Source organism: Corvus hawaiiensis, chromosome 13 (assembly GCF_020740725.1).
Source record: "Corvus hawaiiensis isolate bCorHaw1 chromosome 13, bCorHaw1.pri.cur, whole genome shotgun sequence".
In the NCBI taxonomy this organism is placed as follows: Eukaryota; Metazoa; Chordata; class Aves; order Passeriformes; family Corvidae; genus Corvus; species Corvus hawaiiensis.
This window is the reverse complement of record NC_063225.1, coordinates 15,390,064-15,406,937: the sequence shown is the minus strand read 5'-3', so window position 1 is coordinate 15,406,937 and position 16,874 is coordinate 15,390,064. Positions and strand designations below refer to the sequence as shown.

The 16,874-nt window shown below is 41.1% G+C and overlaps 1 protein-coding gene across 3 annotated transcripts in view; it reads left to right on the top strand.

Annotated features, from left to right (window-relative positions):
- MTMR10 (myotubularin related protein 10) overlaps positions 1 to 16,779 on the top strand; it is a 42,695-nt gene extending 25,916 nt beyond the window's left edge. For all 3 annotated transcript variants that reach the window (XM_048317662.1, XM_048317660.1, XM_048317661.1), the window contains 11 exons: positions 3,366 to 3,456; positions 5,821 to 5,995; positions 6,404 to 6,491; positions 6,663 to 6,751; positions 7,727 to 7,857; positions 7,983 to 8,052; positions 8,241 to 8,311; positions 9,162 to 9,331; positions 10,580 to 10,750; positions 11,608 to 11,790; positions 12,293 to 16,779. In XM_048317662.1, coding sequence (XP_048173619.1) covers positions 3,366 to 3,456; positions 5,821 to 5,995; positions 6,404 to 6,491; positions 6,663 to 6,751; positions 7,727 to 7,857; positions 7,983 to 8,052; positions 8,241 to 8,311; positions 9,162 to 9,331; positions 10,580 to 10,750; positions 11,608 to 11,790; positions 12,293 to 12,892 — 1,839 coding nt within the window. In that variant the 3' untranslated portion in view covers positions 12,893 to 16,779. The remainder of the gene's footprint in view (positions 1 to 3,365; positions 3,457 to 5,820; positions 5,996 to 6,403; positions 6,492 to 6,662; positions 6,752 to 7,726; positions 7,858 to 7,982; positions 8,053 to 8,240; positions 8,312 to 9,161; positions 9,332 to 10,579; positions 10,751 to 11,607; positions 11,791 to 12,292) is intronic.
- The last annotated feature ends 95 nt before the right edge of the window (positions 16,780 to 16,874 follow it).

Here is a 16,874-nt window from a genome sequence, read left to right as displayed (position 1 = left end):
GGAACATTTTTCTTTCCTAATTGTTATGAACAATAACATGAAACTGTTAAGAGTTTTGAACAAACAGTCCTGACCCTTCCTAATGTGTTCCCCCTGCCTCCCCAATTCTATTACCTTGTTCTAATTGTTTATACAGATCACAAAATTGGTAACGTTTCAAGGCACTGGGAATGCATAAGATACTGTCTTGATGGTCTTCAGAGGGGGGGAAGAAAACTTTCTTTGGAAGTATACTTATAGAATCACAGGATCATAGAACAGTTTGGGTTGGAAGGGCCCTTAAAGCTCATCTCATTCCAGCCCCCTGCCATGGGCAGGGACACCTGCCACTACACCTGATGGGGTTTTTCAAAGCCCCATCCTGGCCTTGAACACTTAGAGGGATGGCACAGCCACAACTTCCCTGGGAAAAGGTAAAAGGTATTTTAAAAAATAGAGATTAATTTTAATAATTCTCTTAATGCTGAATGCTTATTTTCCCAATAGGTTTTCCAGCCTAGGAAAATTAACAAAACCTGGTTTTGGGACCTAATCTAGTCCTGCTTGTGTCACTTTCTACTGCAGGTGTCTGCTTGGGATAGGAATTGCAGTAGCAAAGGAAAAGAGTATTTTTCCGGAGAGTCCATAAGCCAGGTAGCCTGGCTTAAGGAAGGAGAGGAAATGCACGGCTGTGCTAACCTAGCACATCTGAAATATTGCTGTTCACAACTCTTCTGCAAGAGCATTAGCAATACTTTGAAGCTCTTGCCCTTGGTAAAATTCCTGTTGAAGAGGAGGGTGTGCCATGAAAGTATCATTAATTTTTCTCAGATGGGGGTTGAACAAGGGACACTGACATAGGGAAATGGCTTTGTACTACGAAATAACTACAGCCATTGTGTTTACTGCTTTTAATAAATGAACTTTCCAACAAGCAGCCTATTCTCTTGTTATTTGTCTGAGCCTAAATATCTTCAGCTTTACACAATTGTAAATTGGCAAGAATACCAAACATTTTTGAGTTTGATATGAGAACGCTTCCTGTAAAACATGTTTGTCTTCCAATTTAAGAGCGTTCTACTTATGGCCATAATCTGCTGAGATCTGTGGAATGTGCTTGTCTGCTGAATCTCTGAGACAATAAAGCTATTATAGGGATTTAGTGAGGAATAAACAGAAAATTAGTATGTCTTTAGCACTTGCTTAGTGGATCTATGAGTAGAATTTTTCTAAAATGTAAAAATAGAGACAGTAGCAGGATAAATCTATCACTGTTTTAAATAAGAGAGGTCCTGATGGTGTGGGTGGACTGTTTCAACCATGCAATACCTGGTGTGAGTTACATCTATTCTATGGAACACCCAGCGCATTTTCCAGCTCCTGCTTTATTTAAAAGCACAACTATGGTCTCATATTTTTTGTGGGGAACTTAATCTGTCTCCCCCCACCATTTTATCCCGCTTCACACAGCACACACATATTCTCTTTTTCAAATGTGGCAAGTAAATGACAGAGATTTCAGCTGCTGCCTATTTAAAAATAGGTTTTACTGTATTTCTGTTGTGTCATTTGGCAGCACAATGGAATTTTTTTCCTGCAGTTTGTCCTGAAGCCTTGGGAGTAGATTAGCATTGTAAAAGGCTTTCAACTTTCACTCCATAAATAATGGTGAGGAGTAGCTCTGCTAGAATCAATTACTATAGTAAAAAGCTACATAGAATAATGGAAGTCAAAATGTGTATATACACAGATTTCCATTTTGTTTCATTGTGAAACCAGATTGTTATTGTGATAGCCAAAAGTAATCAGTTAGAAGTGGCCACATATTGTTGAATAGCTGGCTTCTTCAGCTTTGGTGTGTACACCGAAATCACAAGATGTAGTAAATGTGCATAGCTTCCAGTTATGCCATTAAAATTTTTATCAAATCCTGGAAATGAGCTTGTAAATGTTCATTTGGAAAGTCCTGCTACACAGTTTTCCAAGCACACTTGTACTGTTTGTGTTTTTTGGGGGGTTGTCACCCCTGGAGTGTTCTGTCCTGTATTTTCCTTTGCAGTTTCATTGTAGAACTGAAAGTGTGGGGAGAACAGTTAAAGAAAACATTGTTCTAGGACTCAACTTTTTTTGTTGGGGAGTGTTTGCGAAACAACATTTTCAGCTCAAGTTAGCCTACTGTCATTACTGCTTTTATAAATAATGAGGACTGTCCCCCATCAAAAGCCAAGGTATATAAAAATACACTAAAGGTTCCATAACACCATGTATGTTGCATACAAACAATAAAAGTACAGCAACTTTCTCCATGCAGAATTCAGCATAACTGAGCTCTTGAGTTTTGTTCCCGTGGCCCACTGCTGCCAGCACTGGTACTCCTTCAGTTCTGTGGTGCAAATCTTCCTTTTATGTCTATTACAATAAGGAAACTTTCCTTCACTAACAGAAAACAATTTCTTGCATTTCTGGATGCACAGGATGTTTTTCAAAAATAATATTTGAAACTGCTAAACTTGGTATAAATTTTGTAAATGTGTTTCTAAATATGAAAAGTCAGGAAAAGTTGAAGGGAAGAAAGACAATGAAAAGGAAGAATTTTGGGTGGTAAGAATGTGGGCTTACACTATGACTATGTCTTTGTCCCTGGTTAAAAGGTACAATTTAGTAAAATGCAGAAGCAAATACTGAGGGAAGAGGATGAAGTTAAAGACTCCATTCATGTCCTGATATTTGAAGAATAACAGCACTAATCTCTATTTGATTTTTTTTTTTTCCTTCCTGAATTTAAGTCTTCTAGACATTAGGATTCTTGTCAAATCTTTTGTATTTATTAGTGAATGTCTACATTCAAAGAGACAGAGACTAGAAAAGCTTGATGGTATTTTAAGTCTAGAATCTAATCCTAAATCATGTGCTGCACTCTTAATTTTAATAATGTTAGGGGAAGAACCAATATGGTTTTTGTAAAGGGAAGTCACACATGAAAAACCTCCTAGCCCAAGTGACAACTTTGTAGCAGAAATATCTGTCAAATGCTGTTAAATACTGATACCAGATTTTAGTACAGGACATGCCTGAATTGTTAGTTGTTGAAAATTGTCCTGGTAAAATTCCATTATGTTCTTTCTGTGTTTTTCCCCTCTTCCCTAAACATTGATTACTGACAGCTGTCAGAACAGAGTGCTAGGCTGGACCTTTGGAACTGACCCTGCATGGCCACTCTTAGGTTCTTATGCTAGACTGATAAGTACTCTTTTTATTAAAAAAAAAATCAAAATACTGATTTTTAGCTTTTTTACAGCTCTGCATATTTCACACTTACAATTAAGGGCAATAATATTTTGTCTATATAGATCTATAAATAACAGTAATAAACATCTCTTCCCTAGGTGTGCCTTGCAATAGCTCATTATTCTCAGCCAACGGATCTTCAGCTTCTCTTTGCATTTGAGTATGTTGGGGAAATATATCATAATCCAGGTAAGGATGAAAGTACTTGGATTGTGCTTTTTTCCTATTTTGTGATATGTATTTTTACTAAGACTTCTGTCCAGAAGCCGTGGCAAAAAGCATTTGAGGTTTTCTCCAAGGGTAAAAAAATAGGCTCGTTCTGCACCCAGCCTCTTACTCATGGTTATAAGTCATTCCTTGGGATAGACATTAATGACCAAAATCCAAAGAAATGTCTTTCCTGTCTTAAACAAAGCCAAACCGTGCCAGCATGAATACTCCTGTTTCTCAGTTCACGTTTCCATCCTCCTACTGTATGTCTCTGTTGGTACTCTGGGTACCCAGTGAATGTCCCATCAGGCAGGCTTGCTCACCTGCCCTTCTTTTGGGAATAAGTTTCTCTTCTGGTGGTATTGCAGGAGGATTTGTGCAACTTGGGACTCCATACCTTCTTTCCTAGAGGCTTACTAGGCAGTTCTTACCACTCAAAACCTCCACCACCCCTGCTGAGTTGGAGCACACCCTCTCTGCTCAAGGCCAATCTCCAACTGAACCTTGTCAGTTAGGTAAGCCTGCAAAGATGCCTTTGGAACTTGATTTCTAGTGTAATGCTGTGCGGTCACTGCTGAGTGTTCCCCAGCCAAGACACAGCTGAGAGCCATCAGAGCTGTAGGGTGACAAGCCTCCCCACAGAGCGTGCTGCTGCTGCAGAGCTGTGGTACTGAGATCTGAACTCAGCAGCTGGCGCTAGAAATCACTGACCTGCCTGTTACAGAACATGAACCTCTTGTGGAATTACAAGATCAGGCCTTCAAATTTGCAAAACAATGCATGCTTTTCATGCGGGTGCCTCCATGACTGCCCTGTGCATGCACATGAATGATTGTGCATGTGATAATGTTGCACACATAATTACACATGGAATTTCTTACCTCATAAAGCTTGGGCAGTTATTAAGGTCCATGTATTTTCATGTTATAAAGTACTAGGGAGGAAGCCAATTTGCCAATAAAATGCCGATAAAATGTTAGTCTGTCACAAAGTTGCCTTTACTCTGTCCTTAAAATACCATTTGCTATATGGAAAATTACCTAGTGGAAGAATTACATAAGGTGGGTAAAAATGTTCCTCTGGAGTAGCAGACCAGAATGGCAAAGGAGAGTTGTTCCGCTGTGCTGCAGTTCCTAAGATAGTTTGAAATTTGGCTGGGTTGGGTTGGGGTGTTCATGTTGTTGTGAACCCTGGTGTTTGTCCCATAGATCTCTGGTTTTGCTCTTGCAATTCCAGTGCTGTTTAATGACTCTCTATTCCTGCTAATCCCAGCGAAGTAAAAGGTGAAATGCTGTCTTAGTGCTTCCTGAGGAACATAAAAAGCCTGCATTGCTCTGGTGTGTGTGTACGTTGTTTCTTTCCCAGGCTATATTTGATAGTTACATACCCTGCCATTAAACAGGAAAATTGACTCTTTTTGTAATGATCATATTTTTGTTTACTGTCTTTGAAGAACTACTTCAGTCTGATTTTAGTCCTGTTTTCTTCTGAAAATCCTAAGTACTCAGAGTGCCAGTGCAAGAATGAAGTTGATAGATACAGAAAGCAGAAACCACACAGGTTATGGGATGTCAGCAGAGCCGTGACGCTGTTCTGCTTCCTTTGGGCAGGCTCTTGCTAAAGCTCAGAGCTTTCATGGGGGAGGTAACAGTGCTGAATTTCAGTTTATTCTACTTTCATCTAAAAATGTACTTCAAGTGTCAAGAAACAAAATGTAATTTCTTTCTGGCACAGCTGACTGTCCCCTTGGCACCTAAAGGATGACCAGCAAAGGAGATCCTTCTGTACAGTAACAGCCTCTGTAAGCTCCTGGTTCCTAGACACAAAGTGATTTTTTTAGTGTGGATATAAATATAAATTTATATAGAAACCCCTATATTTTAACATGGTCTTCCATTTCTTTTATTTGCTGTTAATACAGCAGTCATTTGAAGTTGCTGAAATTATGTAAGTTTTATTTTGCTTTCTTGACATGGTACCTATTAAAGGGTAGCCTGTAAAGGGCTCATGTTTTTAAAATGTTGCAAACTTCGGCATATTGAAGAAAGAAATCCTGTGACTGGAGGTAACATTTGTTCTTGAGTATTAGTATGCCTTGGCTTCTATCAAGCAGCACAGCAGGCCAATTTTATGTTGCTTTTCTATTAAAATTGCAAGGAAAAAAATACACTGACATCTTCTTGTATCATCAAGCTGTCATTAAATCACTGCTTTCTTGTAATACAGCAATAGGTAATATAGATAATACTAGTCCTTGATGCTAATGGTTTATTTTTGTAATTAGGAAGGCAAAGAGTTGAATTTTTTTTTTTTAATGGGCATTGATGACTTTCCTTTTCCTAGCAAAGAAGGTGAATGGCATAGACCCAGGAGGTGGTGGTGGTGGCATCGGCAGTGCCAGTGGTCAGCAGACTCCTCTGTTTGAAACTTACTCAGATTGGGATAGAGAAATCAAGAGGACAGGTGCATCCGAGTGGAGAGTGTGCTCAGTCAATGAAGGTTATATGATCTCCACTTGGTAAGTGTCTCTTGGAACACCAGCAGGAGGGAATTGGGCTGTCTTGTCCTGTGTCTCCCACAGCCTCCATCCCACCCAAGTGGGCACTGCACCTCCTAATTGTGCTGCTCTCTGGAGAGGCCCCCAGATGAAAGATGCTGCAGATCTTGTCCCTAAAGGAAATGTCATGTTTTGGCATCTGTTGCTTTCATGCTTCTGTACTTCCACGTGGGACACACAGTTTCTCAGCAGCGTCCTCAGGGCTGTGCTGGCACCACGGCTGAGCCCTCACACGGGGCAGTGGCAGCTGTGCCCAGGGGCTGCTCTGGGACAGCCTGACTGAGCTGGTGACACAGCACTGCAGCAAGAGGGAAGATGGTAAAAAACACAGGGAAAAGTAACCTTTTTTTATCATGTTTTTTCCACAAGCCTTCCAGAATATTTTGTGGTTCCATCTTCCTTAGCAGATCAGGACCTGAAGCTGTACTCCTACTCCTTCATTGGGAGGCGAATGCCAGTAAGTGTCCTCTTTGTTCTGGGTACTGCTCCTGGTCATTGTATAGTATTCACCTTGGGGCTGTTTATGCCAATTAACAGAGTTCTGTGCATAGGATTAAGTAAAAAATTTGTACAGAATAGCTTTAACCTGAATTATTGTGGTGTTCCTTGTGTTTTTTCCCCGTGTTAGTTATGGTCCTGGAATCACCCCAACGGGAGTGCCCTTGTGAGAATGGCCAACATTAAAGATGTATTGCAGCAGCGAAGAATCGATCAAAGGTAAATGATTGGTTGTGTTACTCTTTAATCAGAGGGCTGGGGTAACACCAGTGGTGACTGTGTGACACAGCAGTGGGTGGCAGTGGAGGGGACGCAGTGTGACACTGCAGTGTTGTAGTGCGGGAACTTTGGAGAGACTGTTCTCTGGATGTGGTTCTGGCACAATTTTCATTCAAGGCTGTTCCGGTTTCAAATACTGAATAACTTTACAGATTTTAAGGTATGTTTATTTTTTAGGGGGCTAATCATTCAGATGACAGAATTTATTGATAAAAGGATCAGATTTTCTGTAATACAGCTTACGTTGGTGGAGATTTTCTTACCTCCTTCAGCAAGACAGTAAAAAAACCCCTTCATTTGTGGCATTGGGAAATACAATTCTATAGATTTAGTGTCACAATGCACATGGTATTTCTGTGAAATGTTTGTCATTCACTGTCCTTAATGAAAGACTGAAGGCATTTAGTGCTTTGTGTAGGTAGTTTACAAGGTTGATATTTTTGTTCTTTGGTTTAATTTTTAGGGTGACTTTTGTAGTAGTGCAAACACCTGCATTGTGTGTTAGGCCGGAGCTCTGAGTTTTAGTTGAAACACTGTCAGATTTCCTGACTTCATAAACTTTATATATGTTCTCTTTATTTAGCATAGATAAGTCTTACTAAAAATGATGGAAAGCTAAAAACTGGATAGGGTTATTTAACTGTCAGTCAGCCTCAGATTTCATTTCCCTAACGTAATGTTTTAATGATCCAACCTTTCCATTTCTTTGTTTTGTAATTGGCAGACACCAAAAATGGTCAGTAGCTTTATGGAGGAGCAATGTATCTCCTGAATGTGAACTAGCAAACTCTTTTTTTAGAATGAGGTGCATGTTTTAAGTGGTTTTAATTGCTTGCAGTTAAAGACAGTGGCATGTTTCTTGAAAGACTGTTACCTTCCTCTCCAGCAATAAACCTGCTGATTCTTCTCCTGCAGGATTTGTAATGCCATAACTCGAAGCCATCCCCTGAGAAGTGACGTTTACAAATCTGACCTGGACAAGTGTCTCCCCAACATCCAGGAAATCCAGGCTGCACACATCAAACTCAAACAGCTCTGTGTCAATGGTACGCTGGGCTGTCCTTCTTTCATGGGGGTGGTTTTCCTGACATGCAGTGAATTCCAGTTGACCTGGCTGACGGGGACTGTTACTGGAAGTTGTTCTGCAGTGTAATTACTGTCCCTGTTGCAGAGCCTTTCGATGAAACTGAAGAGAAGTGGCTGTCCTCACTGGAAAACACTCGCTGGTTAGAGTACATTAGGTTGGTACCATTAATAAAATGATGTTCAATGGGATGTGCAAAGCATTCAGCACTGTAAATAAGCAGTGCATCAGCTGAAGGATTCTTTGGTTTAATATGTAAGTTAGGTAAATACAGATAACCCAAATATTTTTTTCTTGTAGACTGAACTTCTGTTAACTGTTAAATCACTTTCTTTTCCTGTCTAGAGCCTTTCTTAAGCATTCTGCTGAGCTTGTCTATATGATGGAGTGTAAGCACGTTTCTGTAGTTCTACAAGGTAATACAACAGAGAGCACGCTGTAATTATTAGCATTACTGTGATAATGTAGGTAAACAGATTTAGATAACATCAACCGTAATCTTTGTACATAAACCCCACGGCTTCTGAACATCTCAGGCATTTGGGGAACTAGAAGGGAAAATAGTTTTCTTATGTATCTGAACTGTAGTATAGTCCTTAGCATCAAAGGAATATTTTGCTTTAAGTCTTTGTGGGTTTTGTTCTGATAATGATGATAGAATCAAAACCTTAGGGTGAATCTTTGTACTGTGTTAATTGGGCTAATAGACCCTGCATAAGCAATATCAGTTTAATTCAGAGGTTCTATACACAAAAGTATTTCACTCAGTGCCCACTCCCTGTGTCTGTGCAAACAGATATTTCAGAGAAAAAGACACTGAAAACCTTGCTCATTTCTGTAATTTTTACAAGACCTGTTCGGCTGGTATATCCCACTCTGCCCATGTAATGGCCTTCCAAAGAATGCTTCAGGGTGGAAAAATGCTGAAAATTTCTAGCAGCATGAACACCCTTCTTCTCAACACATCTTGGTTTAACTATCGGGCATTTGGGTGGGTATTTTGTTCTTGATGAATGCACTGCTGTGCTGGATATTGCAGGAACCCTTTCTACAGTATAAATCTCAGTTTAAGAAAAAAGAAGTGTGTCTTTCTTCTAGTTTGTTGGGTTTTTTTTTAATTATGAGAACAATTAAAACAACTGAAAGTATATTTTAAAGGAAATTCTAAGAAAACCATGGGACCTAGTTGCACCTTTTTGCTCTTTGAAATCTAATTCTGTGCATTTATACCTTATATGTTCTGTACATTCTGTATGTTATTTGCAGAGGAAGAGGGACGGGACCTGAGCTGTCTTGCTGCTTCTCTCATTCAAGTCATGCTGGATCCCTATTTTCGAACAATTGTTGGATTTCAAAGCTTAATACAGAAGGAATGGGTCATGGCAGGATATCAATTTTTAGATAGGTGTAACCACTTAAAGAGATCTGACAAAGAGGTAAAAATTAATTGTATTTGCATGTGATCACAGTATCTGCTTGATATCATCCTGAACATTTATTCGTACAGAAATCTAAAAGTAAAAATGTGTTCTAATACTTTCAAATCTCATTATAGTAATATCAGAGGAAAGGTATCTTTTCTTTACCCTCTGTAGCCATGTGAGAATCACTGAAATACCAAGTGCAATCCAATGGGTTTTTATGTTGCTTGAGGGTTACACATGAAAGCGTCTCACTGCTACAAACACTAACACAGCTCATGTTTCAAATTGAAACCAAAGGAGGTGAGGAGAGGGTTTGGAGGGGGTAGTTTTGCTGTGTGTTTTACCAATCCTTGTTCCCATCCTGTGAAGTTATCACTCTGCAGTGCTTTCAGAGCAGGCAGCCACCTGAGCAGACACAGCTGCTGGGAGATGAGGGAGGGGAGCGCAGGGCTCGGCTTCCAGCACTGCCAGCTCATGTTGTTTGGCCTCTTCATGGCAAAGAAGGGGCTGATAACTGCAGGTGGAAGCACAGAGGACCCCGGTTAGGAACCTTTTTCAGGGACAATGCCCAGAGTCACGGAACAGGAATTTATGTCCCCAGAGTGTGGAGCCCACAGATAAACCGAGGGCACTGAGCACCAAGCGGAGAAAATGTGTGAAGGGATAAAGAAATGAGATGCCAAGAGGGAAATAATGAAAAGCAGCTATTTTGGCCTTAGGAAAGGATATACTGAAGAGTGAAAATGGGAAGGAGGAAATATTTCTAAAGCTTTACATAAATGATGGTTTATACTTTTGCCATTCATGGGCTGCTATGGAAAAGAGCTAGAAAATGTAGAGAGAAATAGAGAGAAATTATCATGGCTGAATTAAAAGCTCTCTAGTCATTTCAAACAAGGAAGTGAATACATTGTAAAAACAAGGCCAAGTGGCAAGGAAGGCTCATACAAGCACTAGTTTGGAAATTATGAGGGACATACAGATGGCAGAAAGGATTTTTGCAGCTGCACAAGTATGAGGGGAGCCCGGGAAAGAACTGTGTTTTTACACAGAAGGGAAAGCTATGCAAAGATAGTGCTGAGAAAGCAAGTGGCTAAACAGGAATACAGGGTGTTACAGTTGCATAGTATCACGAAAAATGCAAGACTCCAAATAGTTTACCCTGTTGAGTAATGTACCAAATACCCTAACTGCAAAGAAATCGGTATGATTTGGGAAAAGCTTATGTTAAATCAGATAATTCCTTGTTTCTTCTCCCAGTCTCCTTTGTTCTTGATGTTCCTTGACTGTGTTTGGCAGCTGCTGGAACAATACCCAGCAGCCTTTGAGTTCTCTGAGGTGTACCTGACCATCCTGTACGACAGCGCCCGCATCTCCTTGTTCGGCACCTTCCTCTTCAACTGCCCTCACCAGCGAGTCAAGGAAAGCACTGTGAGTAAGAGAGGCTGCAGCTGCTTGTCCAGCAGGAGACTACAGCCTGCCCCCCTGGAAATAACAGCATCCCAGCTAAATGCTTCCTGTGTGTTCTTCAAAATGGCACACTCTGTTTGGGGCAAAATATTCAGGTCCCCAGGTGAATACAATCAGAGTGTCCTCTCAGGTTATCTTTGCAGAGACAGTGACTAACTATCCAAGAAAAAAGTCTATTGAATTCATTTGTTGTTTTTTTCCTAGGAAAACATTGCTACTGTACATTATTATTTGTACTCCTCTAGGAAGCAAATCTGTATCTGGAACTCAGGAAGTAGAATGACAGGCCATAAAGAGAATTTCATGCTTCAGGCAAACTTTGAAATCTCTTAACAGAATTTTTTAAATAGTTGAAAAAGTTGGGGATGTTGCATAAAGTTCCAATAGTAATGTACAATGGAAGCATTTAGAAAACTGAACACTTAAATTTGTTTTTGAGAACTGGAGCTTATCAGAACTGTGTGTAGAAAACATTTGATGGCTGATAAAAGTGAAACTTACTTATTTTGTTAAATATTTTCCCTTTAGAGTTGTAGGTAGCAACCTTATGAAGAAGCAGAGTACTGAGGGACTGTTGCTGTATTCTCAAAATGCCAATTTGGGGGTTAAGAGTAAGCCAACAAACAATTTAATGTAATTGAAAAGTAACTGCACAAATGCAGAGCAGCTGTTTTCTCCTGCTGTCTTGCTGCTCTGCTGTGCTGCCTCTAAATTACATCCCTGCTCCTCTTTGCCCAATAGTTATGTGCTGGTTTTAGGATTCATGAATAAGCCGATTTTCTTCGATTTTAATCTGCCTGAATGTTAACTTCTCATAGGAATTTGCTATAAGCAAAAATATTCAGCTGGGTGATGAGAAAGGCCTCAGGTTTCCATGTGTTTGGGACTGGTCTCTTCAGTTCACGAGCCGGGACCGGCTGCTGTTCCACAACCCGCTGTACGTCGGGAAGAGCGCGCCCAGCGTGCACAACGGGGCCCTCCGGACCTTCAAGCGCTCCAAGGTGACTGGGGGGGCTGTGAGGGGCTGTGCTCACTCTCAGGGGTCCTGCTGGGGATGCTGCAGGTACCGTTGCATTAGCAGCAGGAGCCTTCATTGTCTTGGCTTCCCAGCCTAAAGAAATGATTTTCTGTAGAAGTAAAGATGTAAATTGTTGAGCCTTGTGTTTTAGGACATTTTCTGATGTGGCTGAGTCACTGCCAACATTTGCATTATTTCACCTTTGTAAAAGTGATGACAGGCCACTTTTTCCCCCTGGGGTTGTCAGTATTTTCAGTAAATACTGATTATAAGTCAGTCATTTGTTGCTACAAAACATATCCATTTCTTTTTAAAGGCCACAAGTGGCCACAGTTTGCCCTGTGAGCCCTGCAGTAGTGACTCACAAGCTCAGAACTATTTAAAGGTCACAGCATTTCTCTGGATGATGCACCCTGGCAGTTCAGGGAAATTTACTATTCCAATGGATGTAGAACTGGAAAATTACCGGTATTTATTTTCTGCAGAAAAACTACAGCTCCACACTGCGAGGTGTCCCTCCAGCACTAAAAAACGGAATAATCGGTGAGCAGGAGTTCCTTCCAAGAAGAAACTCTCTGATACTAAAACTGAAGCCAAACTTTTTCCAGCCAGTGGAGGGGCAGAGCCACAATATGGAGCAGTACTTCAGAGACTGGTTTGCAAAGCCCATTGATTTGCACGGAGTCATTCTGCCCAATCTCTCTGGAACACAAATAAAACTGTGGAAACTCTGCTACTTCCGCTGGGTTCCTGAGGTCCAGATCAACCACGGCGGCTCCATCACCGCTTTCCACAGAGTTTCTTTGCTGGCAGACGAGGTGGACATGTTAAACCGCAGCCTGCGGCAGTACAAGAGCAACTCCTCTTTGCAAGGCCCCTGCTCGGAACTGGATCAAAGCAGGATGTACTTCAGAGCTAATGGTTTAAATGACACCTCTGGTGCCCCAGACTTTCTCTCCTCCTCATTCCCATTTTCTCCTGTAGGGAACCTATGCAGACGGAGCATTCTGGGAACACCTTTAAGCAAATTTTTAAGTGGTGCCAAAATCTGGCTATCCACCGAGACGCTTGCAAATGAAGACTGAGGTGATGTGGAGGTTTAAAGGTTTAGGGAGAATACTGCATATCATTTTGTCTTTTCTAACTTAACACTGCTAAATGCGGCATTGAAAGCTGTAATAATTTTTATATACAAACATTACGTAAGATTTGCACAAATATTTAAAAGCAAGGCAAGTCATGCTTCAAATCGCACAATTTTGTCTTCAGTAGTTCTCATCCGCTGGGGCTTCTGCTCCCCAACTCCTCCTGTTCTTGGGGGTTTGGCTCATTACAAGTGATAGAGCATTTCATCAGCTAATTGAAAGGCTTGGTGTGGTCATTAATGAGGGTTCTGCTTCAAATACTTTTGTTTTCCCAGATAGTGACTGAAGTGACCCTTTGATAGAACAGCTTGGAAAGCCAAAGTAGTGCAGTGGAGATGAACTGACAGCTGAAATCTGGGAATATACTATTTTATCAGACTGCCTCTTCAGGAGTAATACTTACATGCATAGATACAAACATACTAATGTTCCATGACTTACCACCCTACATATGTGCTAATGCAGTGTATCCATGGGAGGGGTTGTTCCCTTTTCTTGCTCTCCCCAAAATGTGTTCATTAACAATTAGTCAGATTTGTGCTCTTTGTCGTGAGCTTGACTTTAGACTATAGAAATCCACATCAGGACAATGCACTGTTAACCTTAAAACATTTACTGTAGATACGGTATTGCAGTAGCTTTAGAAGTGCCTTTCATTGGGAGAAAACAGTAGCAGGATTACTCTAATGCAGCTGACACCCCCCCCCAACTTTTTAAAGCAGATCGTTGTGGCAAGTTCTTGTTCCATCCCCTGCTTCCCCCTCTCCATTTCTGGAAACAACAGGCATCCAGAAGAAACAGCAGGTATTCCCTCTTTAAGGTTAAGCTTGTTTTTAAGTCCCACAGGATCCTCACCTTTTTATAAGGGCACCTTAATTACTCAGCATTATATCCCTGCACAGATCCCGATCCCTGCCAACCCTCTCCTCATTTTTTTGTAGGATGAAGTAGCTTTCAGCAGAACTCCTACTTGAGCCCTGCTGGAGGAGGTCTGGCTCCATATTGCCAGTTCCACGAGGGGTGCAGGTGCTGCAGTCACTGGTAGGCAGGTGCTGCAAGAAGAGCAGGGAGCGGTGCCTTCTTTCTGCAGACGTGCACATCCATAGGGACAGTGCAATGCACAAGCACTGCCTGAGGGAATTGCATCCAGTAGCCTCTGTCTGCTTAATGCAGCAGCCTCCTCATTGTTCTGAAACCTTTTTAAATGATAGCTCTCCCTGGATGCTGTGCCACAAAAGGACTTGAGTTTCACAGGGAGAAAGGCAGGAGCGTGAAGAATTCCAGGAGGGTGGAGAAATAGTGATGTGTCATTCTTGTAGGTTAAGGCTCCTGTCAGCTGCCTTCTCTGAACAGCAAGGCCATATTTTATATTAAATTATTTCTATGTAAAACACCAACACTGTTGAACTGATCCTGAGCCTCTATCCAGGTGTAGCCTTACCAGTTAAGGCACCAAAGGCCTTATATGATGGACTCAAAGCTGTTCTCAGTTTTCTCAGTGGGGAAAAAAGAAGGCTGCAGGATGGGAGTACACAGGATGGGAACACGCAGTGTATTTGAGTTTAAAAAAAGGGAAGGGGATAGGATTTGGAGGTCTTTGTTTGTAAAACCAAACTGATCTTCAGCACAGCTTAAATCACAAAGTGGGCTTTGGCTCCCAGGCTGTTCCCTGTCCAAGGCTGTGCTGTGCTCACACTGCTGGGGTTGGAGAGGGAAGCAAGGCAGGGCTGGTGCAAAGGTGAACAATGTCAGGGGAGTGGGCTGCTTTTTTTACCTAGCCAACCTTCCAAACCCTGTTCCTATGCAAAGAAGCTGGTGTGTGTGTGTGTGCTGTGCACAACGTGGGCAGGCACAGGCTGTCGTGACACAATGCCAGGTGCTTCTGGGCAACTGTTTGTGAGGAAAAAACGTGCATCACCTCAATTGCCTAATTATGCTGCAAGATGAGCTGAGCGTGTTAAATGGTCCACAAACCAGTTGTGTTTATTTCCAAGCTTGCTGGAGCAGTCATCTCACTTGTTCATTATCAAAGGTTTGTATTAGTTTGCTTTTGCCATTCCTCTTTTCCCATTAGCTTACTGCTTTCCCTGGCCTGATACTTGACATAAAGACCTCAACCTGTGTGCTTAGTGTCTTTTGGTACCAATTTATTTTCTTTTAAAATGACAGTTAAAACTATAGTGTCTTTTTTTTTTCATTACTTAAAGATGTAACTTCTTTGGTTTAAAGGTACCAAAAATGTGTAAATATATTACTCCACAAAAGCAGCTGGTGGAATTAAAAAATGTTCAGGCTAGTACCCTTTGGGGGAAAAAATGGGTACTATATTTAAACAGAATTGTCTTTTATAAGGAGATTTCAGACATTTTTACATTTCAGTTCTAAAATGTGTACAGATGCTGCAGAGGGTCTTTGTATTTTATATATATAGCATGGGAGAGGGTTAAAAATAATATGCCTTTATAATAAACAAAACCTGTCAAAATACCTATTTGCCAAACAGACTTAAAAAGAAATTTTATAACATTCCAAAAAGGGAGTTAGGTAAGCAGAGGCTGAGAGGGGGCACCTCCTGCAGAGAAGAAGGGAAGAGATCCACCTTTCCCTAGACTTGAAGACAAGGTTCTGCTTCCTTGTGTGGCTCAGCCTTGCTGAGGAGTCTGAGCAACTGCTGTGTCTGTGGGAGTGAACGTGTGCCTGTGGATGCTGCTGCTTCATCTGAGTTAAACAGCTGAATCCTTTCTGATACACTTTTGAAAGACAGGTACCAAGTGTAAATTTTGAAATATTCTCCACTCTGCACAGTTGCCTTATCAAGTCAGTAGGGACTGTTCTGAATATCTTTAATAACTTTCAAAAGCAATTTTGTGGTGTGAGTATGTATCTTTAACTTCTGTGTACAGAATACTGACATGCAAGTGTGTATATATATGTCTGTGTATATATATGTACACATATCTCCCAGATTTTCGTTTCTGTTCACCATTTAAAACAAGATACTGTTAATGCCATTCTCATGTTGCAAGAGTAGAAAAGCTACCAAGCAGCTCATCCTTTTGTGTTTGTAGAAAATGTGCATTACTGCAGCTGTTCCTGGCGGAGTCATGACTTTGTACCACACATGGGGAGCTCCGTGGCTGCTCCTGTGGCTGCTGACCCCCAGTGCAGCAGCCAGGGCTCAGTGCAGGGCTGTGACTATGGTGGCACCTCAGCCTCCAGGTGCTACCCTGTGCCACACATGTCCTGCCTCCAGAAATGCACTGAGAACTGAGTGTGTGTGTGTGTCTGCCCAGGCCTGCACGTGTGCTTTGTGTGCACCTGCCTGCAACCACTCTGGTCAGTTAACTGCCCTGTGTTTTAATGAAAATGTAGCAAGCTGGGCAAATGTTTTGGCTTATTCTCAGATGGAAATATATTAAAACCAAAAAAAAAATCTAACATATATTTAAGCAAAAGATGAAATCTTAAATTTGCCTCTAACCAAGAGACAGAAATCTGTACCTCAAATTGCTCTAGGCAGTAGGTTTCTAATGCTGTTGCTGTGATGGTTTACAGTTCACCATTTCAACTGAAACTAAAACCTTTGTGCCTGATAATGATTTACTGAGTAAAGTAGCAGTGGCAGAAAGATTATAAAATCCTAATGCTGAGTTGTGAATGTGAAGTAAATTAGAGTCAATAAAAGTTTGTACCTTTCCACAGTGAACTTCAGGTGGTTTTCTTTGACTTCCCCTAACAAAAAAAAAAAAATTGTGTGTGGTTTTTTCCAAGAATAGCATGGACACTGTGCTATAGAAAGATGATTAATAAAAATGATGTGCAAATTACCTTTTTTCTGGCTATATTTTATTACAGTGTCTTCAGTTTGCGTGGTAATCAGAACTTCTGATAGCAGGAAACTTACTCAATATGAGAATGAAGA